This window comes from Cucumis sativus, chromosome 3 (genome assembly GCF_000004075.3).
Source record: "Cucumis sativus cultivar 9930 chromosome 3, Cucumber_9930_V3, whole genome shotgun sequence".
Classification (NCBI taxonomy): Eukaryota; Viridiplantae; Streptophyta; class Magnoliopsida; order Cucurbitales; family Cucurbitaceae; genus Cucumis; species Cucumis sativus.
Window position 1 is genome coordinate 8,236,796 of NC_026657.2, and position 27,749 is coordinate 8,264,544.

Sequence of the window (27,749 nt, forward strand, 5' to 3'; positions counted from 1 at the left end):
ATTAGCAATTGTAGAAGCCCAAAACCTAGCCGAATTCGAAACCCTAGCTTCGGCTACTTCAACCCATATTAGGGTTTTTTCCCTTCTTCCTCGCAGCACCAACAGCAGCAACACCTAAGCCGCAGCCACCTGCCACAGAACACTCCAATGGTGATTTTTTCTTCATTCGTCTTCTTTCATCTCGTTCTAGATCTTCAAAATTTTCATAACCAACTGTTCTTCCTCTTCTCCTAATCATTTTCTTTTGTTAATATGGCGCAGGCTTCGGAGAAGAAGTTATCGAACCCCATGAGGGATATTAAGGTGCAGAAACTCGTCCTCAATATCTCTGTTGGTGAGAGTGGAGATCGCCTCACCAGAGCTGCCAAGGTATTCCTTTATTCTGTAAATTTTCTTACTTCCTTTGGGCTGCTTCTTGTTTCTTTTTCCGCCACTAACGATTTACTTCCCTCAGGTGCTTGAACAACTTAGCGGCCAGAGCCCTGTCTTCTCTAAAGGTACATTAACCACCCTCCTTCCCCCCCGGTAGTTTATTCACTTAGATTCTGGAGTAGTCTGTTTGAAAATAAGGAAATTTATATTCTAACACCAGAAAAAACGACCGTTAATAGTTCATTCATTGTGGGATTTGTGTCTATGTGTTTATAGTTGAACTGAACTGAAGTTATGTTTGACAGTCATAGCTTGATATTGCATTTGATTGACCGTGTTTTTTCTTTGTGGTTTATAGCGAGATACACTGTAAGATCGTTTGGAATCAGACGTAATGAGAAGATTGCTTGCTATGTCACCGTTAGAGGAGAGAAGGCGATGCAGCTTTTGGAAAGTGGATTAAAGGTGAAGGAGTACGAGTTGCTTCGTAGGAACTTTAGTGATACTGGATGCTTTGGCTTTGGTATTCAGGAGCACATTGATCTTGGGATCAAGTAAGCCCCTATTCATTTTAACATTCCTTAAATTATGTCTCATTTTTGTATGAAATGTGCTGATAAGTCCTTAAATCTGTTATGTCAGGCTGTCCAGTTTTATATTGTATATCAATGTAATTAACTAGAAATGAAATATTGGTTGGGAATTTGGGATGTGGTTTTTGGTATTGGGGTTGGTAGTTTTCCTGCTTGGTTCTATCTTGTTGAAGAAGAGACGGGGATTGAAATTCTCTTCAGGTTGGTCCGGTTGAAATCCTCATCCTGACTCACTGTGAATGATATTGTCACAATATGGGTATAGAAATCTTCTGCGAGGAGTAGGGGAAGTCCTGACCTGGTCCTTAACGACTTCATCCGGTGAAAACTTATTTCCTTGGCCTCTGGGGATTGATGTTTTCTGTAGGATGAGGATGGGGAATACTGAGTAGGGGGATATTTGATGTTTGCATAGATGAACCTGCCATCACTATGTTTGAAGTTTCAATATAACCAGCGTGTTTATATATGCAATTATGATGTTTCAGGTACGATCCATCCACCGGTATCTATGGTATGGACTTCTTCGTCGTTTTGGAGCGACCGGGATACCGTGTTGGACGTCGCAGGAGGTGCAAGTCTCGTGTCGGGATCCAGCACAGAGTCACAAAGGAGGATGCCATGAAGTGGTTCCAGGTGAAATATGAGGGTGTGATTCTTAACAAGTCCCAGCAAATCACTGGTTAAACTTCTAGGATTTTTCCGAAATGGTGTTGAGAGATATTTGCGTTCAAGTTATAAAATTTTGTGCCTTTGAAATTAGCCTGACTGAAGCCCTGTGTTATTTCATTTGGATATTTTTGGAGTTTAATGGGGATTATTAGGATCAATTCGAAGAACTCTTTAAGCTGTTGCTAGTCATCATATGTTTTATTAATTATATTCTTCAGCGACTTATGAAAACTAAGATTACTTTGGTTTTATTCGTTTAAGCATCAACTTCAAGCCTTTTTTTTTGTTTGAATAGATTCTTATTGATAGGAGGAGTTATTAATCGTGATCGATTTGTTTCATTGATTGCTATGAAAATTAAAATTTAAACTTCGATCCTGAAGCGATGGATAATGTTTTATGGTGTTAATTCATTATTTTGTTGTTATTATTACTATTACGTATGAAGCTTTCATAGTTTGTCACTTGTGTTCATTGATTCTCCTACATCAAAGTTTCCACACTTATTTTCTGTTGTCTTGAATTCCTCACCAATGTTTTTTCCATTTCCACCCTCTTTCTAGATGTTATTCAATTTATCCTACATTTGGAAGTAATAGTTTTTAACTTGCTAGTTTTGTTCAACAAATTAGGGGTGTTTGGTGGCTTGTAATGTATTGTAGTCAAGAACTTGTGTTTGGATTTACGGCTTCCAATAGTAATTCTGCTTTGCATTCCTTTTCTTCGGTTGGGGTAGAGTATCACAATTTTGATGAGGAATGGGTCCAATTGTGATACTATACAGGTTCTCCAAATGGGGATGGGATTTCATAATTAAATTAACTTAACCATCTTAATAAGTTAATTATAAAGATATGTTAAACTGTTGTTTATTATTAATTTATATGTTAACTTTTAATTTAAATAAATAATTAAAAAATAAAATAATAGAAAACGGAGAATTTTTCCTACAGGTCCGATTGATTATCCAAATCCCTAAATGGGGATGAAATTTTCCCATTCCACCCTCCTGGCTTCATTGTCAACTAGGCGAGTGAGCAATTTTAAAAAGTAAATAAACAAGTTAAATATGATTTATATAGACCCGTTTTGAAACATTCGAAAAAGTTATTTATTTTTCTAATATTGTAATATGATAACATTCAATAGGAAATACTGTGGACACTGAGTAACCAATATAAGCAGAGATGATTAATTACAGTTTGTCTCCGCTGTTAGTTATTGATCTTTTTATCGTTAGACTAATTCATGGTGGTTAGTTTTTAACATAATATTAATAACAAGGAATGCCAAATAGACAATTTCTAAAGTTTGACGACTTATAACCAATCTTTTAAAAGTTTAAGGACTAAAATAGTATTTAAATCTATTATCTAATAAATCAAACTATATTTAGGTTGACTAACAATACCAATTAGAAAGCAAAAAAATTAAATCTGTCATATAGATATTATTATTATATGATGGTAATCTTATTTTTCAAAAGAATAAAAGACTACAAGCCTGTAATCATAAAAAAATTCAGATGAAGGATCTTGAGGATATAGATATTTTAGTGTCTATCATAAAAAGAATACAATGTACTATTTTTTGCTAATGTTTATCTCAACATTCGTTTCCTATCTCGTGCACCTACCTTATCCTAGAATCAAGTTGAGGTAACAAATCAACAATGATTTTTACTTTTTGAATATGCATACCTCGATCTCATTGTAGACTATAGTTATTGGTTTCTTCGAGGACTTCAATGTCATTAGTTGCTTAGAAGCTTTATTCATATCTTTTATTTGCTAGATTATTGAAGTTTTGGGATCTCGTGGAGTACTCTTTTATTAGTTTAGAGAAAAATGAATCATCTCGTGTGAGAAGCATTTTTGGTGAGTCGAACTCTGCAATTCTTCCTGCTCGATGAAAACAATGGTTGTTTAGAAGCTAACAATAGAAAGTAACCAATATAAAGAATAAATAGAAAATTTAAATATGAATGGAAAAGAACTTCAAACTCACCATCACTTAGGACCAAGACAAGATCACTAGATATAACTGTGTGGATTCTATGAGCTATCGTAACCACGGTTCGATCTTTAAACTCTTGACTAATAATGTTTTGTATGATGCCATCTGTTGCGGAATCAACAGAGGCCGTTGCTTCATCTAGGACAAGAATGCTGCTTTTCTTGAGCAATGCCCTTCCGAGACAAAATAGTTGTCGTTGACCCACACTCCAATTTTCTCCGTTTTCAACCACTATCAAAATATGAAACTGATGCATTAGAAAAGCCATGTTACCTCATTTTCCATTTAATGTAATCAAATTCAATTTGGCAAGCCTAACCTGAAGAGCTCAACTTCTCGTCCTTTCCACGCACCAAATCACCTAACTGACATTTGTCCAACGCCTGAGAAAGTAAAAGAACAGTAAACCAGCCATTCGATATTATTATTGTTGTTACCTCCCAAATCGTTGTATGGTATCTATTCATGATAGCTACAAGTAGCTCCAAGTAAAGAAACCCCCTCAGAATACTTTTTTTTTTTTTTCTTTCTTTTTCGTTATAAGCAATACAGATCAGCAGAGTAGAAAAGTTACCTCCCAAATTTCCTGGTCGGTATATTGCTCTAGTGGATCGAGGTTTCCTCGAACTGTTCCTTCAAACATGGAAGGGTCTTGAGGGATGATGCTTAACCTTGATCTCAGGTCATGGAGGCCTATCTTGCAAATGTCAACCCCATCTATTATAATGCTTCCCTCTCTAGGTTCAACAATTCTAAAAATTGCTTGTATGAGGGTTGATTTCCCACTGCCTGTCCTTCCCACAACACCCACTTTCTTCCTTCCCGGGAAAGTGCAACTGATGTTTTTCAAGACATCCGGGAAATGGTCTGCATAACGGATCTACAAAAGGTTGAAGTTCATTAGAAAAAAAATTATATGCACATAGAACTTGTAGCTCTAATCAAATCATATATGCACTGGAGTAAGAATGAAAGGAATACAAGGGGAATCAAAGGAGGCCTATAAAAACAAAGGGAAAGAGGGGACCCATGAGCAATTACAATAAGGGGCTCCAATGCAACAAAATCAAACCAATATCTATTAACTGAAGCTCACGACAAGGCATTAAACCTAATCAAATCAAATTGTTTAACATGCAAATTATATCGGGAACTGGTTATATGGCTAAATTCTCTAGGATTTTCTTTGCTAAATTTTATACACATTGATATGGAGGTTCACCTGCAAATTTTTGAAGCAAATGGTCCCATCTTGAGGCCAATTGCTTGGTGGTCTGCAATTGTCAATAACAAGTGGTGCCTCACTTTTTATTTTCGAATACTGAAGAATTCTTTCAACTGAAATGATTTTGTTCTCCGCGTTGCATATGTTCCAAATAACATTAGCTTGCAAAACATTCAAGTTTATCCCATATGTTACTGCCAACCCTGCAAGACCTGAAAAGTTTCCAATTCTTTGTAAATATGTAATTCTCCTATATAATTTGGCTATAAGATATTAAAGTTTGTTGCAAGCCTATCCTCGGTGAAATATTTAACTACAAGAATACGTTAGAAACATTCTACGAAAAAATTAGCTTATGCTTTCTTTCACGGTAAAACATGTACACGAGAAACTCACTTGGATTAATAATTCCTTCGGGGAGAGTTACCAGCAAAACCAATGAAAACCCAAAAACAAAATTTGATAGTACGTTCAATCTGAATGAAAGCCACTCCATCGCTGAGACATTATGAAACCAAGGCCTTGAAAAGTCATCAATGAGACCAAGGTTAGTTTTGAAAAATCTATCTTCTTGATCGAAAGCACGAATAGTTGCTGCTCCTGATAGAGATTCTGCAAAGTGGTGGAGGATTGGAGTTTGTCGTATTCCAGATAACCGAGCAAGTTCTCGTGCTGTAGGTGTGTAATATTGCTGACATAGTTGGAGATTAATTTATAAGTACTCAGACATTAGAAAAATGTAAACGTAAAAAGTCTACAGGGTTTTTTTTTACCCACTTGAAACCAGATGCACGCTGCAGTAATAGGAATAAAAATAGCAAACACTTCCCATGCTGCCTGAGACATTACTACAATGGTCCCAGTAAGCTGAATTATTGAGAATGCACACCAGCCCAACCTCGTTGCCATTTCCAAATCAACAACGGTTTGATCAGTGGATGCCTGCAAAGTAAAATATAAGTTTAAAGTCATGGGAACTATTCTTTGAATTATTCTGGTTACCACAATAGTCTAATGTCTTCCTCATGAAAACATTAAGATCCACCTGGGCAAATGTTGGGACTTGGGAACTTAAACTTATACTTGCAATAATCAATTAAATCTCTTCCTTCTATTTATTTGTAATATGTCAATAAATTTTTTAATAAAGTATAGGTAAACTAACACATATATAGCATCACAAGCTGAATTGTAAGTTAAAATTACCCGGTTTATAATTCTACCAGTTGGAGTTGAGTCAAAGAATGCCATTGGTGCCCGGAGTATACTGCGTAACATATTTGTGAAGAGCGTCTGTGCGGTCTGAAGTCCTGTTATGGCTACTAGCATACCTCTCAGAAGAACACATAGTGCACTTCCAATTGCAAGTAGTGAATAAACTAACAGTATGAAATTCATCCCAGTTACCACTTCTGTATCGCTTGTAGTGGGACAAGCCCATGCCATCCAATAATTACTAGCTACCTGTAAAGCTTGGAATGATGATTGAGCCAAGATTATGATTGGAACAAATGCTCCTCTCTTTACAGTGGTTAAATAGGATAAGTACACTTCTTTACCAATGCTTCCTCTCTCTCTTTCTTCCTCTTGAACCAATTTTCCTCCCTTATCTGTTATCTCTGCAGAATTTTTATTCTGCACTAAATCGTGCTGCGAGTTCTTAGGCTTCACATTCACGGTAGAATCTTCACACAATTCTTTTTCGGTATTTGTTAGTTGAGGTTTTCTAATTGAGTTTTCAACTGTGACGATGGACTCTAAAGCTTGACTATGAGCCCCAACTAAAACTTCAAACCCTATGTTTTGTTTCAAAAGTTCTTCAAATCCTCCAGCTTGAGCAATTCTTCCATTTTGCATCACCTGCCAAATGTTAATTACAAAACGCGACCACATTAGAGACCAGAAACTATTTCACAATGGTCAATTACTTAAAACGTTTTTGGTAATAAAGAATTCACAAAATCATTAATAAGATTGATTACTTCTCATCACTTAAGTAGTTTTTGTGGCACAATTTCTCTATCACTAAAGATAAATCTCATGCATGCAGTTGATAGTTGTTCAGAAAATTAAGAAAATATGCATAACGAAGTATTTTGAAACAATTAAGAAAAATAAAAGACAAAACTTTCATGGCATTTCTCTAACCAGAATGAGGTCTGCTGCCGGTAGAAATTCCACTTGGTGGGTTACATAAATTATGGTCTTCTCCTTGAGAGCACCCATCAGACAGTCCTTCAGAGTATGACAACAATAAGAACATTTCATTAGGCTGTTGATTCAAGTTAAAACATTTCAGGAACAAGGTAATACTGTATTAGTATTGCTTACTAATTCTCTACATTGTTTGATATCCTAAGTTCCTAACTAACCTCAAAAAGTTGAGTTCCTGTATGAGCATCAACTGCACTGAAAGGATCATCAAGGAGGTAAATATCAGCATCCTGATAAACTGCACGAGCAATTTGTATCCTCTGTTTTTGCCCTCCACTCATATTTATACCTCTTTCTCCAATTTCAGTTAAGTCCCCACATGAAAACAATTCAAAATCCTTTGCCAGAGCACAAGCATTAATGGTTCTGTTATATTTAGTACTTTCATAATCATTTCCAAAAAGGATGTTCTCTCTAATATTTCCTGACAATATCCAAGGAGACTGAGGAACGTAGGCCTTTGTACCACCAATCTTTACTGTCCCTGAGAGCTTTTCTATTTCACCAAGTATGCATGAGAGTAGGCTGGACTTTCCCGAACCTACAGTCCCACATACTGCCACCTTCATCCCCCTTTTCACTTTTAAGTTTATCTGATCAAGAGATGCCCTTCTTGTTTCAAGGTCCCAACTGAATTTTCCATTTTCTATTTCTATATCAAATTCCGTTTGATCTCTAGAAACATAAGTGATGGAATCTTGTTGTATTTCATCCTCGTGTAGGTATGAAGCAACTCTATCTGCCGATACTTTGCCTTGTGCAAGAGCGGAGAGTAAGTCAGGGAGATTGAATATGGGATCTTGTAGCATACGAAAGGTAGCCAAAGCAGATAAGACTCTTCCAGCAGTCAATTCAATTTTCAGTAAGACACACACCCCGAACGTTATAACGGAGATAAAAGTGGGGGCTCCCCAGAAAACGAAAGCTGAAAATCCAATTAATCTCAACGACTTCCACAACCAATAGTGTTCCACTTTCCTTAAGCTTTCTAGTTTTCGGAGATACTGAGTATCCCATGCTTGAAGCTTGAGTGTTTTCATGTTTCTAAGAACTTCTGTAGTTGTCTTCATCCTATTATCTTTAGCTTCCATTATCTTCCCCTGGTAACTTTTCTGCATTCTGTTCATTGGTATGTTGCAGGACATGACCACTAGCGTTGCTCCTAATGCACCCAGTGATCCCACACCCAGATTTGTATGCAAAATGTACATAGCTAATGAAATTTGTATAGGTAACATCCATACAGTGTTCAAGAACCAACTGAAGTCCGTGATTCTTTGGATATCAACACTCATGTAGTTCAAGATCTCCCCACTGCTGCAGCTTTGGCGAGATCGGCTTGACAGACGCAACCCCTTTTGGTATATGTGAGACATCAAAGCTGCTCGAAGACGAAGACCCAGTTGGCGTGCACCAAAAATCCATTGCCTCTGAGCTACGGTCTCGATCGTCTTTGCACCAACAAAGGCAAGTGCAAGAAGATATCCACTTGATAAGGTTCGCATTTTCTTATGAGTGAGGAAATTCACAAAGTCGTCAATAAGGTAAGGTCCTACATATGATGTTGCAGCACTTATCACAGCGAACGAAGCATTTATTGCAGCTTTCTTTCGACCAAACAAATATATTGTTTTGTATATTGATGGTTTTGTGCTATTGTTCTTCCTAACAAAATTTAGTGTCTCGTCAAAAGAATGCGATAAAAAATTGGCAGAGTCAATCTTACAAACATCTGGTATGTCCTCCTGTTCTAGAGGCTTCGCATATCCAACAGCAAACAGGGGATTGAGCCAAGAGAACGTAACAAGTTGAAAAAGCGTAGCCCTGCCATAAGGAGAATCCTTCTCATCCCTCTCTTGATCTAAGCATTTCTCCGGAAGAAGTGGGTCTTCCAAGCCATTATGAACATTGAAAACTACGTTTGTATGCCCATAGATTGAAAGTCCAAACAGAAAAATCGACGGAAGAATGCTGAAAAACTCAGCATAATCTTGCACTCCCAAGTGTTTTACATTTCCGAAATACGCATCCAAACCCAAACGAACAATCAACAAAACAAAGCTGCAAAACCACCATCCTCTTAAAATCCAAGGATACTTGACGGATTTATCCCGTAAAACCATAAAAACTGCGAAAATCGCCCCTCCCCAAGCGATCACTCGCGTTATCTCTGAAGAAAGAACTTCGATTCTGGAATTGCAATGAGAAACATTTCCATTTTGCAAAACGAAAACCATAAGAACATGAATCACCAACATCACCAGGGAGCAACCTACACTGGCTCTGTAAGAAACACTCAATTTCCGACTGATGGGACAATTTTCCGCAGCTTGATCCGTCGATTTGCTCTCTACATCGAAAGAATTCCATACCCAACACACACATATCTGAAGAAATCGAATGAACAAAACTCCCAAGAACACTAATTGCACCCCTATGCCAATACACTCCCACACACACGGTGATGACGAACCAAATTCCCGCCACCGCCAGTTGGTGCCTAATTGAGAAAGCTTATAAACTGCAACGGCTTCGTCCAACATTGCTTCAAAAAATAGTAAATAAATCAATCAAAATTTCAAACAATAATATTAAATAAATAAATAAATCATGTAGAAGTTAAAAATTACTTTTTAACTTTCCTAAATTTTAGGATTTAAATTTTAAATTTAGGTCTTTCAAATTTGAATTGATTTAGTCATTAAGTAACTTAGTTTTTAATTTTCCAAAATTCCATTCAATTGAAGTGTAAATTTTGATTAAAAAAAAATCTTTTCACAAAAACTAGTTTGACGTCCTCTTCTAAATTTATGAATGAAATTGTTACACGCAGAGGAACATAAAAATTAAATCGCTATAAACTAAAAATTGTAATCTTAATTCATGTTAAACAAAACTAGTTATTATTTTTTCTATTTGTTAATTATCAATACGCAGCTCATTCCGTCTCATAACTCTAATCTGTTAAAGTAAATATAAATAAACCATAGAGAGACTGGAATAGAGGGATTACAAAATAAAAAGATAGAAAAGAAAAATACCTTCAACATATGCAAGTGATGTAAGTGTGAGTGAAACTAAAATTTGAAGAAACCGAGTGAGTGTAGAGAAAAAGGTATATTTTGGTTTAAATAAAAAAAGATAATAGAAGTATTTTGTAAAAATAGTAAAATAAATTAAAATATTTACCACTTATAATAAAATAAATTAAAATATTTAAATTCTTCAAAAAAACAATCCACTAAGAGATAAAATTAATTTTTTAAAAAATGGAAGGGATAAATCAGCATGGATTTGGAGATGAAATTATATTTTTATTTAAAATTCAAACATAAGCAGAGAATATTATGAGATAAAGCAAATCAATTTTAAAATGCAAAAATACTAGATATTGCATAATTAATAATAATAATAATAAATCAAGTTTGTTTTGTTTTATAAGTTTAAAATTGTCACAAATAACTCTAAAATATTTTTGTCTTTCATAGCTACAAGTACACTTTTAGAGAAATTGATGAAATAGTTGAGTAAAGAAAGTTCAATTTTGATTTGAGTTGAAAAGAGTTTGAAAAGGGTGAAACCTTTTTTAATTTATTTTGGACAATTTTTTGAAAACAACAAACTCATGAATATGGAAAAAATGTAGTTTGTGTCATTAAATTCAAAATTTATGGATTATAAAAATTTATAAATCATAAAATCATAAAAAATATTATTATTCTTAAAATTGGTTAAGCTCAAATATTTGAAATGGGCCGTGAAGAAATGTATTGGGCCCATGGATTCAGTTTGGTGACTCAAGTGAGGTTTGGAAAGGGATTGGAAGTAAACAACGTCGTCATTACACGCTCGTACCTTTCCATTATTAAATGTGGGGCCCATTGAATTATTGTTCACACCGTCCCGTTAGTCTTTTTCCCTTTATCATCCCTCACTCCCGCTTAGATAAAAACGGGACTTTCATCTTTTAGAAAATCGTTCTCTTATTTGGAAACCCTCTCTCAGATGCGAAGAAAATAAAGAAGAAAAAAATATATATATTTTAAAGAATTTTATTCTTTAAAATATAATAAAAAAGATGTGTTTTTATAAATATTTTGGTTGATTTTGATATATTTGAAAAAATTGCGATTGTTTTATTATCATTCTCTTAATATCAAATTTTTTATTTTGGTTACTGTTTCTAATTTTTATTTGTATATTTTCAAAGTGTTATTTTTTATGAAAAAAATTTACAGTTCAACTTTCTCAACAAATCTAATATCTCTCACTCTTAGTAGGGTTAGTAATGAGAAGTAGACAAAATTTCAATGTGGGTAATTTGTGACATTGATATCATCTCTGACACATATTAATATTCTATCTATCAACCAATCTATTTTCACATCAAATCTTAAAAGCAGTATGATATTATTCCATTTCAGTATAGACTTTACTTTTAAGAAAAATAATTTACATAAATTAATTTATTTTTAAACGAAAGATTTGTACACTTCTAATCTCAAATTTTCGTGTTAGTTAAGCTATATTAATTTACTTCGAAGTTTGATAAATATCTTTTCATCTTGTAAACTAATACAAGAAAACGTTGTGATTTATAAATCAGTAATATGAAAGAATAGTTTCTGATATGTTAAGTATGATTTGGGGTTAGTGTGTGTTGGATTTGAATGAATGAATAACTTAAAAAAGAAAAGCCATGAGAGAAAGAGAGAGAGAACTCACTTGAAAGAGAAAAAGAGTTGAAGGGGAATTGAAAGTGATTCATTATGGACATGGGTTGAAGTGAAGCTTAATGTTGAACCTTTTTATTGTTGTGCAGCAAAAAGAGCTTCTAAGTTCAAGCCATGGCTGCTCTCATAGCAGAGAGAGAGAGAAAGAGAGAGAGAGTTTTATGTAAGTCTATCATTATTTTGAGTTTTGGAATTGGTGTTGTTTATATATAGAGAGAAAAGAATTTGAAGAAGATGACAAGTCCTTTTTCTTCTTCTTTTTATAACAATTAATTTATTAATTGTTATATAGTACATATATACATAGAAAAGGAAAACCAGTGTCCAAAAGATGAAAAAGACTTATGAACGTTAGACCACATTTGTGATTTGCAATTTCTTTTTAATAACATATTACTTTTATTATTTCTACCCAAATTATAAAATTTAAAAAAAAATATTTTTTACAGAAAATGGAGTTGCGAAAAATAGCAAAATGGATGAAAAATAAACGTTGAGAAAAATTAATTTCTTAAATTTTCAAACAATTGATTTGATTTTTTTCGAAAATAAATAACACTGTTGATTGCAAGCTTAGTTAGAAAAGGAAAGAAACTAAATGGTTATTCAAGTGAGTCTAAATCATTATCAAATAGGTATGAATACTTATAACTACTATTAACTCTGAAATTTCAAATATATAATTAGCCGTGTTTGTGATTTTAAAAATATATAACGTATTTATTCATTTGTTTTGGTCGATTTTTAGTTTGTTTATTCTATATATAGTACGGTCCTAAACCTAAAAGCATAATCCTAAAACTAAAACGAGTCTACGGGAAGATGCTCAACCTCAACCAAAGACAAGTTAGACCTTAACCAAACACGAAAGAGGACACGCCCTTTGACGGGGTAGTTTGATTATTAACCCAAAATGACACTTAAATTCTATTTAAACAACCTAAGTGAATGAGATTATAAGATAATTTGAATTCGACTTTTAAACTTCCTAACTCCACCTTTCTAAATTAATGTGTATGATAAGCATTCTACGAGAAGAAAGTCATTAGAATTTAGCTTTTATATTTCGATAAAACACTCATAAATAGTCGATAAGCTAAATTATAATTTTTCCAACCTAATATATCTGATGTAATCCTAATATAATATAGCATTACTTAATTTACTATCTACGTGTGAAGTCCAAACACTGAGAAAAGTATTATAAAGTTGAATAATATTTTTTTGAACAAAAAGAAAGAGAAGATTCGAGGTGGCCAAAAGACATTGAAGACTAAAAGTTAAAAGTTGAGTGTTGGTGGAAAATATATTGATGAACAAACATTCAAAATCGCTTTCACCGCATGTTGGTTTGTTCAGAGGTGGGGCTGTGAGTATGATGCGTTGCTCAAATATGACCCCAACACTTCATTTTATGACAATATGACTACAAATTACCTACCACATTTGGGTGACATGTTTTTTAATTAATAGAATTTGCATCAATTCATCTCTCACGTGAACAAATTCGTAAAATACTAAATCTTAGATACGTAACTATATCATGACTTTAACTCATTCGTTCAAGTTTTTTATTACTTTTTTATTCTTAGGTCAAGATGTGGAGGGTAATAAAATTGTATTAGTTAACCATTTCTTATTTATTGCTATTTAAACTCATGTTTGGTATAGGTTTTGTTTAGAGTAGTTGCGAATGTAGTAATGAATTAGAATCTTAGTCAAATTATAAAAGAAAAAAATATATTTAAAAATTATTTTTTAAAATTGTTAAAATTAGTAACAGAATAAAAAATTTATAGACGGAGTGTTTAGATATAGATTTAAAATAGAAAGATAAGACAGGAAAAACGATATTATTTAAAAATAAAATAATATAATATGAAGTAGAAAAAATGTTTTTTTTGACATTGTATGGTCTAAAACTAAATCATATGAAAATAAATTATTAAAATGATCTTGGGGAGTGTGGAAATTCTAATTGATAATGCATAGCTATTTAATATTATTTTACTAAATTTATTTATGGAAAGCTGTTATATGCATTTTTTTTAATGATGACTTTTGCTTTTTTAGGTTGGTTGAGTCAGATTTGATGTAGGTTGTCTTTACCCAAACGTGATAGCAACTTTAATAGTTGGAAATTGGAATTTATATGTAACTATTTCCTTGTGTGTTTTTCTTTATTTTCTTTAGACAATCAAATGCCATCAAAATCTCGAGGGTAAATAAAGCATAACACATTTATTAGAGCATCTGAGACCTTAGATATTGTTATTCTACCTTTAATACTTATACTCGTAAAACAATACCTCCACTATCCAAATTACAATATCTCCACTTTTGTGATCTATTTCAAAAACTTTGTTATTGTTATTATTATTCTGTACCTGTGTGTCATTATTACCAAATCTTCAGTAGGTCATAGATTGTAAAATGACAACCAATAATCATAATTTAATTGAAGCACACAGACTTTATATTTGTCCATATTAATTGTCATAATGATATAAACATAAAGGTAGAGTATCAAGTCTTATTAAAGTAGCTTTTCAGAAGGATGATTCAACTTTACATGCAAAACAAAACCATGAGTTTTATTATTTAACTATGTAAGTATTTAGTTTAAACAACTCTCTCTCACACACACATGGGAATTTAAATCCTCAGAAATCTGCAAGGTCCTTTTCATGTTTTTTTCTTTTTTTTTGGGGCTGGGGGGGAGGGTTCAAGGACAAGGGGTAGGATACTTCTGGGTAATTTCATTCAGTGGGGGAAAAAACAAGAAGAAATAAATCCAGAGAAGCTAGAAGTAGTATTTGTTTAAGATAATTAAGTGGTTTTTCTTCACATGCAAGGATTAAAACTTCTGATTTCTTGGTTAAAGATACTGTTCTTTAAGCATTCGAGTTGTATTCACATTGGCTAATGACAAAGTTAAATTTTATAATTATCACATGGTAACCCTTGATCAGATCAGATTACAAGCTGACATCTGGTTACAATCTCAAAAGAATAAAAGATTACAAGCTTCTAATTAGTAGATCAGATGAAATCTTAAGAATATACCTAGGTGGCTTCTGCTATTTCATTGTCATCTTAAAAAGATTATAGTGGATAATTTCCTGCTAATATATTCTCAGCGTTATGTTTCCTATTTTGTTCAGGTGCACCTAGCTTATCCTAGAATCAACTCGAGATTAAAATTCGACAATGGCTTTTAACTTTTCGGATATGCGTACCTTGATCACCATTGTAGACTGCAGTTCTTGGTTTCTTTGATCTCCAGTATCATTTTGGTTCTTTGAGCTGCTTAGAAAGCTCTAGTCATGCCTTTGATTTGCTAGACTATTGAAATTTTGAGATCTCGTGGAGTACTCTTTTATTAGTTTAGAGAAAAATGAATCATCTCGTTTGAGAAGCATTTTCGGTGAGTCGAACTCTGCAATTCTTCCTGCTCAATGAAAACAATAGTTGTTGAGTCTCTAACTTACTATATATCAAAATATTTTCAGTGAAGTAACCAACACAAACACTAGACAGCAAGAATATATATGAATGAGAAAGAACTTCAAACCCACCATCACTGAGGACCAAGACAAAATCACTTGCTATAACTGTGTGGATTCTATGAGCTACGGTAACTACAGTTCGATCTTTAAATTCTTGGCTAATGATGTTTTGTATGATGCCATCTGTTGCGGAATCAATGGAGGCTGTTGCTTCATCAAGGACAAGAATGCTACTTTTCTTGAGCAATGCCCTTCCAAGACAAAATAGTTGCCGTTGACCCACACTCCAATTTTCTCCATTTTCAACCACTGCCAAAATACGAAAACGGAAGTATGATGCATTAGAAAAGCCATGTTACCTCATTTTCCATTTAATCCAATCAAATTCAATTTGGCAAGCCCAACCTGAAGAGCTCAACCTCTCGTCCTTTGCACGCACCAAAGCACCTAATTGACATTTGTCTAACGCCTGAGAAAGTAAAAGCACAGTAAACTAGCTGTTCAACATTATTATCATTGTTATTTTTTCAGATACATTCATTGTTGTATGGTATCTACTCATGACAGCTACCAGTAGCTCCAATTAGAGAAATCCTCTCAGAATACTATTCCTTATTTTTTTTCTTTCTTTTTCGTTATAAGCAATACAGATCAGCAGAGAAGAAAAGTTACCTCCCAAATTTCCTGGTCAGTATATTTCTCTAGTGGGTCGAGGTTTCCTCGAACTGTTCCTTCAAACATGGAAGGGTCTTGAGGGATGATACTTAACCTTGATCTCAGGTCATGGAGGCCTATCTTGCAAATGTCAACCCCATCTATCATAATGCTTCCCTCTCTAGGTTCAACAATTCTAAAAATTGCTTGTATGAGAGTTGATTTTCCACTGCCTGTTCTTCCTACAACACCCACTTTCTTCCTTCCTGGGAAGGTGCAACTGATGTTTTTCAAGACATCCGGGAGATGGTCCGCGTAACGGATCTACAAAAGGTTGAAGCTCATTAGAAAGAAAATTGTATTCACATAAAACTTGTATTTCTAATCGAAACACAATACACACACATCTATTTATATATATTTATTGGAATAGGAAATCGAACTTTCATTAAGAAAGAATGAAAACAATATAAGGGGAATTAAAGGAGGCCAACAAAAACAAAGGACAAGAGAGTCCAAAAGCAACTACAATAAAAGGGCTCCAATCCAACAAAATCAAACCAAGATCATAATTAGAAAATAATCTATTACCAAAGCTCAGACAAGGCATTAAACTCAATCAAATCATATTGTTTAGCATGAAAATTTGTTAACTTTAAGTATCGGGCAATGATTATATGCCACAAGTAATTTATAATTTTTTTTTGCTAAATTTTATACACATTGCTATGGAGGTTCACCTGCAAATTTTTGAAGCAAATGGTCCCATCTTGAGGCCAATTGCTTGGTGGCCTGCAATTTTCAATAACAAGTGGTGCTTCACTTTTTATTTTTGAATATTGAAGAATTCTTTCAACAGAAATGATTTTATTCTCCGCGTTGCATATGTTCCAAATAACAGTAGCTTGCAAAACATTCAAGTTTATCCCATAAGTCACTGCCAAGCCCGCAAGACCTGAAGAGGTTCCAATTCTTTGTAAATGTGTAATTTTATTTCATTAGTCTATAAAATGCTAAAGTTTGTTTCAGCAAATCTACCCTCAGTAAAATATAGCTACAGGAACATGTTTTTTTTAAAAACAAAAATTCAAGAACATGTTAAGAGCATTCCCTAAAAAAATTAGCTCATGATTTCTTTCATGGTAAAACATGTAAGCAAGAAACTCACTTGGATTAATAGTTCCTTCGGGGAGAGTTACTAGCAACACCAATGAAAATCCAAAAACAAAATTTGATAGTAAGTTCAATCTGAAAGAGAGCCATTCCATCGCTGAAACATTATGAAACCAAGGCCTTGAATGGTCATCAATAAGACCAAGGTTAGTTTTGAGAAATCTATCTTCCTGATTGAAAGCGCGAATAGTTGCTGCTCCTGCCAGGGATTCTGCAAAGTGGTGGAGGATTGGAGTTCGTTGTATCCCAGATAAACGAGCAAGTTCTCGTGCTGTAGGTGTGTAATATTGCTGACATAATAAGAGCTTAAATTATAAGTCCTCTACTCAAAGACATTATGAAAATGTAAACATAAAAGATTATAGGGGTTTTGTTACTCACTTGGAACCAGATGCAAGCCGCAGTAATAGGAATAAAAATAGCAAACACTTCCCATGCTACCTGAGACATTACTACAATGGTGCCTGTCATCTGAATTATTGCAAGTGCACACCAAACCAACCTCATAGCCATTTCCAAATCTAAAACGCTTTGATCAGTGGATGCCTGCAAAGTAAAATACAAGGATTAAAGCCCTGGGAACTATTCTACCAAACATAATCGTCTAGTGTCTTCGTCATAAAAACGTTATAATTTATTGTTTTTTCCTTTCTATTTCTCATTTTAATAAATTATATGTAAACTAAATATATAGTTATCATAAGCTGAATTGTATGTTAAACTCACCCGATTTATAATCCTACCAGTTGGAGTTGAGTCAAAGAATGCCATTGGTGCCCGGAGTATACTGCGTAACATATTTGTGAAAAGCATTTGTGCTGTCTGAAGTCCTACTATGGCTACTAGCATAGCTCGCACAAGCACACATAGTGAACCTCCAATAGCAAGTAGTGAATAAACTAATAATACGATATTTATCCCAATTGCTGCTTTTGTATCACTTGTAGTCGGACAAGCCCATGCGATCCAGTAGTTACTAGTTACCTGTAAAGCTTGGAATGATGACTGTGCCAAGATTATGATTGGAATGAATGCTCCTCTTTTCACGGTGGTTAAATAGGACAAGTACACTTCTTTACCAATACTTCCTCTCTCTCTCTCTCTTCCTCTTGAACCAACTTTCCTCCCTTATCTGTTATCTCTGCAGAATTTTTATTCTGCACTAAATCGTGCTGTGAGTTTTTAGGCTTCACATTCATGGTAGAATCTTCTTCCTTTTCGGTATTTGTTAGTTGAGGTCTTCCACTTGAGTTTTCAACTGTGACGATGGACTCTAAAGCTTGACTATGAGCACCAACTAAAACTTCAAACCCTATGTTTTGTTTCAAAAGTTCTTCAAATCCTCCAGCTTGAGCAATTCTTCCATTTTGCATCACCTGCCAAATGTTTATTACAGTATGTACCCATCTTAGAGATCAGAAACTATTAATCACAAACATCAATTACTTTAAAAAGTTTTTGGTAATATACAATTCACAAAATCAAGTAGTTTTTGGAGAATAATTTCTCTATCATTCAAGATAAATCCGAGCTGAATTCCCTTTCCCGGAACATGATGGGTTGGCCTAAATCCCACTTATGCAGTTGATAGTTGTTCAGATAATTAAGAAAACATACATAGTAAAGTATTTTGAAACAGCTAAGAGAAAAAAAAAGAACACTTTCGTGGCATTTCACTAACCAGGATTAGGTCTGCTGCTGGTAGAAATTCAACTTGATGGGTTACATAAATTATGGTCTTCTCCTTGAGAGCACCCATTAGACAGTCCTACAAGGCAAGATGGAAATAACAACGTTTTATTAGGTTGTTGATTCAAGTTAAAACATTTCAGAAACAAGTTAATACAGTATTCATAATGTGTACTAATTCTTTACAGTACTCAATACCCTGACTAGTAATCATATTGTGTACTCATCCTTTAAAGTACTCAATATCCTGACTAACCTCAAAGAGTTGAGTTCCTGTATGAGCATCAACTGCACTGAAAGGATCGTCAAGGAGATAAATATCAGCATCCTGATAAACTGCACGAGCAATTTGTATCCTCTGCTTTTGTCCTCCACTCATATTTATCCCTCTTTCTCCAATTTCAGTTAAATCACCACATGGAAACAACTCCAAATCTTTTGTCAAAGCACATGCATCAATAGTTCTGTTATATTTGGTACTTTCATATTCATTTCCAAAAAGAATGTTCTCTTTAATATTTCCTGACAGTATCCAAGGAGACTGAGGAACATAGGCCTTCGTACCACTGATCTTTACTGTCCCTGAGAGCTTTTCTATTTCACCAAGTATGCAAGAGAGCAGGCTGGACTTTCCCGAACCAACAGTCCCACATACTGCCACCTTCATCCCCCTTTTCACTTTTAGGTTTATCTGATCAAGAGATGCCCTTCTTGTTTCAAGGTCCCAACTGAATTTTCCATTTTCTATTTCTATATCAAATTCTGTTAGATCTCTAGAAACATAAGTGATGGAATCCTGCTGTATTTCATCCTCGTGTAGGTATGAACCAACTCTATCCGCAGAGACTTTGCCTTGTGCAAGAGCAGAGAGTAAGTCGGGGAGATTGAATATGGGATCTTGTAGCATACGGAAGGTAGCCAGAGCAGATAAGACTCTTCCAGCAGTCAATTCAATTCTCAATAAGACACACACCCCAAACGTTGTAACGGAAATAAAAGTGGGTGCTGCCCAGAAAACGAAAGCTGAAATTCCCATTAATCTCAACGACTTCCATAACCAATGATGCTCCACTTTCCTTAAGCTTTCTAGTTTTTGGAGGTACTGAGTATCCCATGCTTGAAGCTTGAGTGTTTTCATGTTTCTAAGAACTTCTGAAGTTGTTTTCATTCTATTATCTTTAGCTTCCATTATCTTCGTCTGATAACTTTTCTGAATTCTGGTCATTGGTATGTTGCAGGACATGACTACTAGAGTTGCTGCTAATGCACCCAGCGACCCCACTCCGAGATTTGTATGCAAAATGTACATAGCTAATGAAATTTGTATAGGTAACATCCACACAGTGTTCAAGAACCAACTGAAGTCCGTGATTCTTTGGATATCAACACTCATATAGTTCAAGATCTCCCCACTGCTGCAACTTTGACGAGACCGGTTTGACAGACGCAATCCCTTTTGGTATATGTGAGATATCAAAGCAGCTCGAAGACGAAGACCCAGTTGACGTGCACCAAAAATCCATTGCCTCTGAGCTATTGTCTCGATCGTCTTCGCTCCAACAAAGGCAAGTGCAAGAAGATATCCACTTGATAGTGTCCGCATTTTCTTCTGAGTGAGGAAATTAACAAAGTCATCAATAAGGTAAGGTCCTACATATGATGTTGCAGCACTTATCACAGCAAACAAAGCATTTATTGCAGCTTTCTTTCGACCAAACAAATATATTGTTTCGTATATTGATGGTTTTGTGCTATTGTTCTTCTTCCTTACAAAATTTAGTGTATCATCAAAGGAATGTGATAAAAATTTTGCAGAATCGATCTTACAAACATTTGGTATGTCCACTTGTTCTAGAGGCTTCGTATATCCAACAGCAAACAGGGGATTGAGCCACGAGAAGGTAACGAGTTGAAAAGGCGTAGCCCTGCCATAAGGAGAATCCTTCTCATCCCTCTCTTGATTTAAGCATTTCTCCGTAAGAAGTGGGTCTTCCAATCCATTATGAACATTGAATACTATGTTTGTACGCCCATATATTGAAAGTCCAGACAGAAAAATCGATGGAAGAATGCTGAAAAACTCGGCATAATCTTGCACTCCCAAGTGCTTTACATTTCCGAAATACGCATCCAAACCCACATGCACAATCAACAAAACAAAGCTGCAAAACCACCATCCTCTTAGAATCCAAGGATACTTGACGGATTTATCGCGTAAAACCCTAAAAACTGCGAAAATCGCTCCTCCCCAAGCAATCACTCGCGTTATCTCTGAAGAAAGAACTTCGATTCTGGAATTGCATTGGGAAACACTTCCATTTTGCAAAACGAAAACCATAAGAACATGAATCGCCAATATCAAGAAGGAGCAACCTACACTGGCTCTGTAAGAAATGCTCAATTTCTGAGTGATGGGACAATTTTCCGCAGCTTGATCCGTGGATTTGCTCTCTCCATTGAAGGAATTCCATATCCAACAAACAAAATTCTGAAGAATTTGAAATAACAAAATTCCCAAGAACACTAATTGCACCCCTATGGTTATACACTCCCACAAACACGGCGATGTCGAATCAAATTCCCGCCATTGCAAGTTCGCGCCTAATTGAGAAAGCTTATAAACTGCAACAGATTTGTCCAACGTTAGCTTCAAAATAAATAAATAAATGTCTTCAAATATATTCAGAAAATGAATAATTTATAAATTAAAAATCATTTTTATGGGACCATTTTGAAAAATAACAAAATAAAATAAAATATTTACAAACTACAACAAAATTTTGAATTCTATTAGAAATAGTTTTTATCTCTATAGTATATCAATGAGTATGAATAATAGAATTTTCTTTTATCATTAAGACTTTTTTTCTTTTGTTGTAAATTTATAATAATTTAAGTTATAGAAATTGGATCGGGTCAATAATACTATTATCTCATCGATCTAATTAATTTAAAACAATTGATAAACTTTATAGATGTTTTAGGTGTCAACTATTTTAACTAACGTGACATTCTTTCCTCAATATGAAAAATTCAACCTTTCATATTGGAGTGATTGTACACAACAAACCTTAATGACACATAACATATATTATAGTCATATAAATGAAATGAATAATTACAAATATAATAATTGAATTTAAAATAATTAAATACATAGCAACATTTTACAAAATTTACAAATATAACAAAATTCGTCAAAGTATATCCATAACAAAAGTATCACTGATAGACTATATTACAAATATTGATATATCACTGATAAACCATAAAAATCTATCGACGATAGACTTCACTGTATTTGTAATTTTTTACAATTTTTTTAAACTTTCATATATGAATAGTTATTATTTTTAAAATTGTTAATGAAATTTATCTATTATACCCAAAATACCCTTTGAAAGATTAGGCCCAAGTATTTGAAATGGGCCGTCAAATGTGTTGGGTCCATGTATTCGGTTCGGTGAGTAAAACATTAAACGCCGTCGTCTTTTGTACTTTTGCATTACTAATTGTGGGTCCCTCTATGAATTGTCGTCCAAACCCTCCGTTATATTTAGTGGGCATCATCGGTCAGTCTCGCTTGGATAAAAACGGGGTTTTCATTCTTTTAAGAAATTGCTCATATTAGGAAACCTCACTTCGAGGCATTAAAATATCATTAATAATAATAATTTGTATTTTTCTAGTGAAAAATAATTACTTTTATTTGACATCATTGAATAAAATAATAAAAAATGTATTTTTAAACAGAAAAAATTAAACTAAAAATCTCAACTGACATTTTAGTACTAAAAAGGATTTAGGTTCAAAAATTTCCATTTTAATTTATCTAAAAAGCAACCTACATTTTAGTTGAGTGTCAAAATTTATGGAATTAACATAGCAATAAAAGCTAATAATGAAAATAGTAAAAAAATAAATGCAAATTAGGTAAATATCTCTCCTTCACTCTTCCTTAGTTTAGTGTAAGAGAAATAGACAAAATCTCTAAATGGCATTTTGTGACAAAGATAATGAATGAGCAAGTCTTAAAATAGGTCACCTTGCACCTAACACGTTCATATATCACATCTATTTTACGATGGGGTGTTTGAAAACTTTAGAAATTTGGAAGAGTTTGATTGAGTGGATAAAAAAATTAACTCCCGTTTGATTCAGTAATGATTAAAGAAGTTTACTAACTCATATTCTCATTAACTTACATTTTTCATCTAAATACTCACATTTGTTACACCCTTATTCGTGTCAACTACTTCAATAAATTTTCTATAATTATTACAAATTCAACTCAACTATTTGCTTTTATCGTTAACCAAATGCCCCTAACATATTAATATTCTTCCAATTCATTCATTTATATCCACATCGAATCCTAAAAGTTATATGATATTATTTCATTGAAAATATGATGATGCTTTGTCGATTTAGTTACGGGCAAATATACTAATTTATGTCAACGTTACATTTGGGTTAGGGGAGGGGTGTTTTGGTTGCGTTTAGAAAATGGTTACATATTAGTTAATTTTGGTCTAAATTGGTGTTTGCATAATTTAGCTAACTATGTGTTGAAGTTTAGTTAAGGTTAATATTTCATCCATTTGTTTTAAGCTTTTCAATTCTAAAATTTGCTAAGCTGCTTTTTACTTGTGTACATTGGTTGATTTTCAACGATGGTAAAATGTAATGAATTTAGGATGATTCTTTTTGTGAAAAGTGTTTTATTTAGTTCTTTTTCGTTTAAGATATAATTTATGGTGATGTATGTCCATTGTCAGTAATGAGATACTTTTAGCGTCGGAAGATCATTTCTAACCTATCAGTGCAATCTTTCTGGTTGTTGTCAACCGTTTTACGCATCAGAAGAAACTTATTTTTTTGTAATGACTCGAAGTCAATAGTATAAAATTTATGTCAGTTGAACTACACTCATTTTGACTCCAAATTTATGAATTTTCTACGCTATTAAAGATGTGTAACAGGTAACGTGTGAACTCTAACTTTAATTGAAAACAGATGACAAAGAAATTGAAGGCAGAATTGGGAGAGGGAGAACTCACTTGGAAGAGAAAAGGAGTTGAAGAATTGAAGTTGATTCATTGGTATGGTTGAAGTGGAAAAGCTCAATATTAGAATAATAAGTAATAACCTTGAAGAAACTCTCTCCTTTTAATTTGAATCAGCAACGAAAGAAAGCTTCCAATTTGTAGCCATGGCAGCTCATAGCTCAGAAGAGAATTTTACAATTCCAATATATATGTAAGGTTGTAAGGAAGACGACGAGTCTTTCCTTCTTTTATTTCTTTTAGTGTTAATTTATTAATTGATAGATTTTATATAGAAAAAAGGAAAACCATTGTTTACAAAATTTCCACAAAGTTCTTTCTTTAAAGAGAATTTTCAAAAAATAATATATTTGATAAAATATTTACAAACCACTTTTAGATATTGACATCATAACTAATAATAAAAGTCTATCAGTTTCTATAACTTATAGAATCCAAATTAAATTATTAATAATTAATTATGAACTATTAAATTAAATTGAATATAAGAAAAATTAGACTTTTTAGTTAGTTCATAACACACTTGATCAATAGGAGGCCATATTGTGATGTTGTGTATATCGTAGAAGAACTAATGTGTAATTATCTTAAACACGTATGTTGTTCGTTCTTTAATAAGATTTTTTTTAATATTGTTTAAACTATATGTTTGTATCGAAATTGCGAGTAGCTTAAGTAAATGAGACAATAATGTATACTCCATCTAACTTAGATGGTCAAATCTTTTTTCTTTTAGTGACAACAACGTCGATCATTTCAATAAATACATCGTTCTAGCTAGCTTCATGTGTGACAAGTACTTCAGTTATACTCTCAAAATTTACTAGCTTAACCAATGTAGTGTTGTGAGACATTCACCACACCGCCCCTGTTTAAGAAAAACTTATAATTTAATTCTTATTATTAGAAGCCATAATTCCGTCCCTATAATTCTAAAAGTTGTAATCAAGTTTTAATGGTTCGACAACATTACATCATTAATATATAATCCATGTCACATCAACGATTAATAAATATTTGTATAAAGCTATAGAGACGTGTATTGTGATCAAATATAATTTTCTTCGAACTTCATGGACCAAATCTATCATACAAACTCAATATAAATTAATTTTTCCTAAATAATTCGTTAAACAACGTTGGATTTAATTCTAATTAGTTTACTATTTACGTGTTAAAATCCTAACAACGAAAGTTGAGAGAATTTTCAACTTATTCATCTTTAGAAGACAAAAAAATATTCGGTGATCAAAAAAATTAAAAGAAAAAAAGTCTAAAAGACTTTTTGTTTTTTGGAAAGAAAAAACAAAAAAGTTAAAAATATATTCTTAAATACTGAAATTTTAGATTCAATTAAAATAATAAAAGTCGGTAAACATTAACTACAGTCTATTAATGACACTAATAGAAGCATATCAACAATTCCTCGAATGTTTATCGATATCTAAAATTTTACTATTTATTATAAATATTTCATCAAATTTAGTATTTTTAACTATTAGATAGATGAATCAAATTAATTTACAACTTCAAATTTTCAAGATATATATATAAAAAAAGTCGCTTTCAAAACAAGTTGCTTTGTTGAGGTGGAATTTCCACCACATTTAGTGATGTATTTTTAATCATCAAAATAAAAATAAAGTGTATATATATATATATGTATATGTATATATATATTATATAATATGAATGATGATATCTCCTACACCATTTTACTTATCCCTCAACTCATCTAAAGAATAATAATTGATAGATACATAATCATATATAATTGCTTGAACTCGTTTTTGCTAAGTTGCTTTCTTAGTCAATTTTCACTAAATTTTCTATAACTTTTTATAAATAAATAAAAACGATTAATAATTAACAAGAAATTATAAACAATAACCTTATCAATGGTATCCACTTTAAAGATTGTAATTTAATTATAAACAATATATTGAAAAAAGTTAGGTTATAAATATATATGGATAGGTAAAGCCCTTTCACGAGATCCACGCATTATATTTCAAATTAGCTCTTTTTCGTTCTAGCATGAGTAATTTACGTCAAACACTAGTCTACTTCCATTTTAAACATGCAATCGATTGTATTTTCACTAGAAAAAAAAAAAAAAAAAACAATCATGAAATGAACAACACGATCACACATTTAATATATATGTATAATGTGGATCCTTAGTTTATGATATCCTCGTTCGAGATATTAAAATGAGATAATTAAATGATTTGTTCGATGATTAGATACTAAAATCAAATAAATGGTATAAGAAATTTTCATCAATTATATAATATTAAGAATTTTATTAACGTTATCTTACTTGACCACATATAAGATTTCCTACAAATTAAAGGTTATTTCTAATGGACAGAATCAAAAACAGTTGTTTTCTGTTTGGTCTAAAATTATATCATCTGGAAATAAATTCAAATTAAAGTTCTAGTAAATATAACGAACCAGCAAAATATTTACCATTCGTGTAACAAAATAAAAAAATACGACTGTTTTTCTAAAATATTTCAGATTTGTCATTCATCTTCATCGTTTTTCTTCTCTTCATTTTCTCTGATTTTTCTTTCCATAGTGTCTTTTCATCGCCATTTTTCTTTTATTTCTTTCAAATTGGTCATCAAATATAAAAAAAAAATATTAACAGTTGATTAAGATCATCTATCAAATATAAAGAATCTTGAGAGAAAAAATGTCGATCTATAAAAAAAAAAGTCAAATTTAAATATTGTGTACCAGAAAATCTTGAAAAAAAAATTGTTATTAAATCTAAATGATAGTTTCCGATGTGGGTTTGGATTTTTTTTTTTTAAAATTGTGAAATATTTTAGTTATGTTTTCTAAAAGACTTCGTTATTTGATGCATTTATTAAAAAATAAAAATAAAATTATAACTTCTACTTTTTGTTATTTTAAGTTAACTGAGTTAGATTTGATGTAGGCAAATCATATGGTGTGTTTGGTTGAGATTCTAAGGTGTTGAATTATGTAAAAAAAAACAATTTATAGTGTTTGACAAATTAAAATAGTGCATTTTAAAAAAATTCATTTATAAAATAATATATTTTGGAGAAATATTTAAAAACCAAATTCACATTTAAACACTTACAAAAAAAAGTCTAACCAAACGTTAACGATTTAAATTTTAAACTCATTTCCAAAAATGTGTTTAAAAGGAAATGTATTATTGAAAATTATTTTATTCTTAATTCAATCAAAACCGATCCATACAGTTTGAATTTTCCAAAAAAATTGAGGTATTTTATACTAATTTTTATATATTTGTAATTTGGGGCCAATTGAAGCACTATTCACAAAGCCCACTCAAGTGTAGGGACTTGAAGGGCAAGTTTGAGGACAGAAAAAGGAAAATCAAAATCACTTTTAATGTTAATTATGGCCAAGGAAAAATGATTACATCTTATATCTAAATTCTCTTTTTCTTGACCACACAAATAACTTTATTTTGTAAAAAAATTATCACAATCACATGCCAATTGGATGCATAGAAATGCCTCCAATCTCATTTAAACATTCTTTTTTCCCTATGAAATTATCAAATACAATCAATTTCATAAGTGGTGTTGTTTGTGTACATGCGTGTATATGGTTCAATTTTAGTTTTTGTATTTTCAATGAACTCTAAACAGTATTGACTATTTTTCTTTTTTTATTTCTTTGAACTTTTTATTATCCATTAAAATCCTTAATTACTATCTCTTTGCATTCACATTGTTTTTTCATTAAAATCGTTGTTGTTATTGAAACAATTTTCATAAATATTAACTTAAGTGACTAAATTGAAGATTCACTCAAAAACT

The 27,749-nt window shown here is 32.6% G+C and overlaps 2 protein-coding genes and 1 pseudogene across 3 annotated transcripts; 1 reads left to right on the top strand and 2 right to left on the bottom strand.

The window, feature by feature from the left end:
* Window positions 1–1,897, top strand: LOC101223086 (60S ribosomal protein L11-1). Of its 2 annotated transcripts, XM_004133904.3 has the most exons (5): window positions 1–150; window positions 262–369; window positions 455–497; window positions 731–926; window positions 1,454–1,897. In XM_004133904.3, the coding sequence occupies exons 1-5, from the start codon at window positions 148–150 to the stop codon at window positions 1,650–1,652; spliced, it is 549 nt and encodes a 182-aa protein (XP_004133952.1). In that variant the 5' UTR covers window positions 1–147; the 3' UTR covers window positions 1,653–1,897. The 2 variants fall into 2 exon arrangements, with proteins under 2 accessions (XP_004133952.1, XP_004133951.1); XM_004133903.3 differs by lacking the exon at window positions 1–150 and having other exon boundaries at window positions 253–369.
* Window positions 1,898–3,143: 1,246 nt separating this feature from the next.
* LOC101202970 (putative ABC transporter C family member 15) lies at window positions 3,144–12,012 on the bottom strand. Its single transcript, XM_011652520.2, has 11 exons — window positions 11,818–12,012; window positions 7,251–9,637; window positions 7,027–7,113; window positions 6,085–6,738; window positions 5,656–5,820; window positions 5,275–5,569; window positions 4,876–5,090; window positions 4,228–4,533; window positions 3,973–4,036; window positions 3,645–3,884; window positions 3,144–3,538 (listed from the first exon to the last, which is right to left on the bottom strand). Exons 1-11 carry the CDS (start codon window positions 11,867–11,869, stop codon window positions 3,408–3,410), a joined length of 4,596 nt encoding a protein of 1,531 aa, XP_011650822.2. The 5' UTR covers window positions 11,870–12,012; the 3' UTR covers window positions 3,144–3,407.
* A 2,683-nt stretch (window positions 12,013–14,695) lies between these two features.
* LOC101220486 lies at window positions 14,696–24,141 on the bottom strand (annotated as a pseudogene).
* Between the last annotated feature and the right edge of the window lie 3,608 nt (window positions 24,142–27,749).

Excerpts from the sequence above, each read along its gene's own strand:
- LOC101202970 (XM_011652520.2), bottom strand. The coding sequence starts at position 11,869 with ATGTCCATAATGAATCACTTTCAATTCCCCTTCAACTCTTTTTCTCTT. Across the intron at positions 9,638-11,817 it reads CAACTCTTTTTCTCTTTCAA|CAATGTTGGACGAAGCCGTT; the intron begins GTGAGTTCTCTC and ends TATTTTTTGAAG. Across the intron at positions 7,114-7,250 it reads CAGGAACTCAACTTTTTGAG|GACTGTCTGATGGGTGCTCT; the intron begins GTTAGTTAGGAA and ends CATACTCTGAAG.
- LOC101223086 (XM_004133903.3), top strand. The coding sequence starts at position 253 with ATGGCGCAGGCTTCGGAGAAGAAGTTATCGAACCCCATGAGGGATATT. Across the intron at positions 370-454 it reads GCCTCACCAGAGCTGCCAAG|GTGCTTGAACAACTTAGCGG; the intron begins GTATTCCTTTAT and ends TACTTCCCTCAG. Across the intron at positions 498-730 it reads GAGCCCTGTCTTCTCTAAAG|CGAGATACACTGTAAGATCG; the intron begins GTACATTAACCA and ends TGTGGTTTATAG.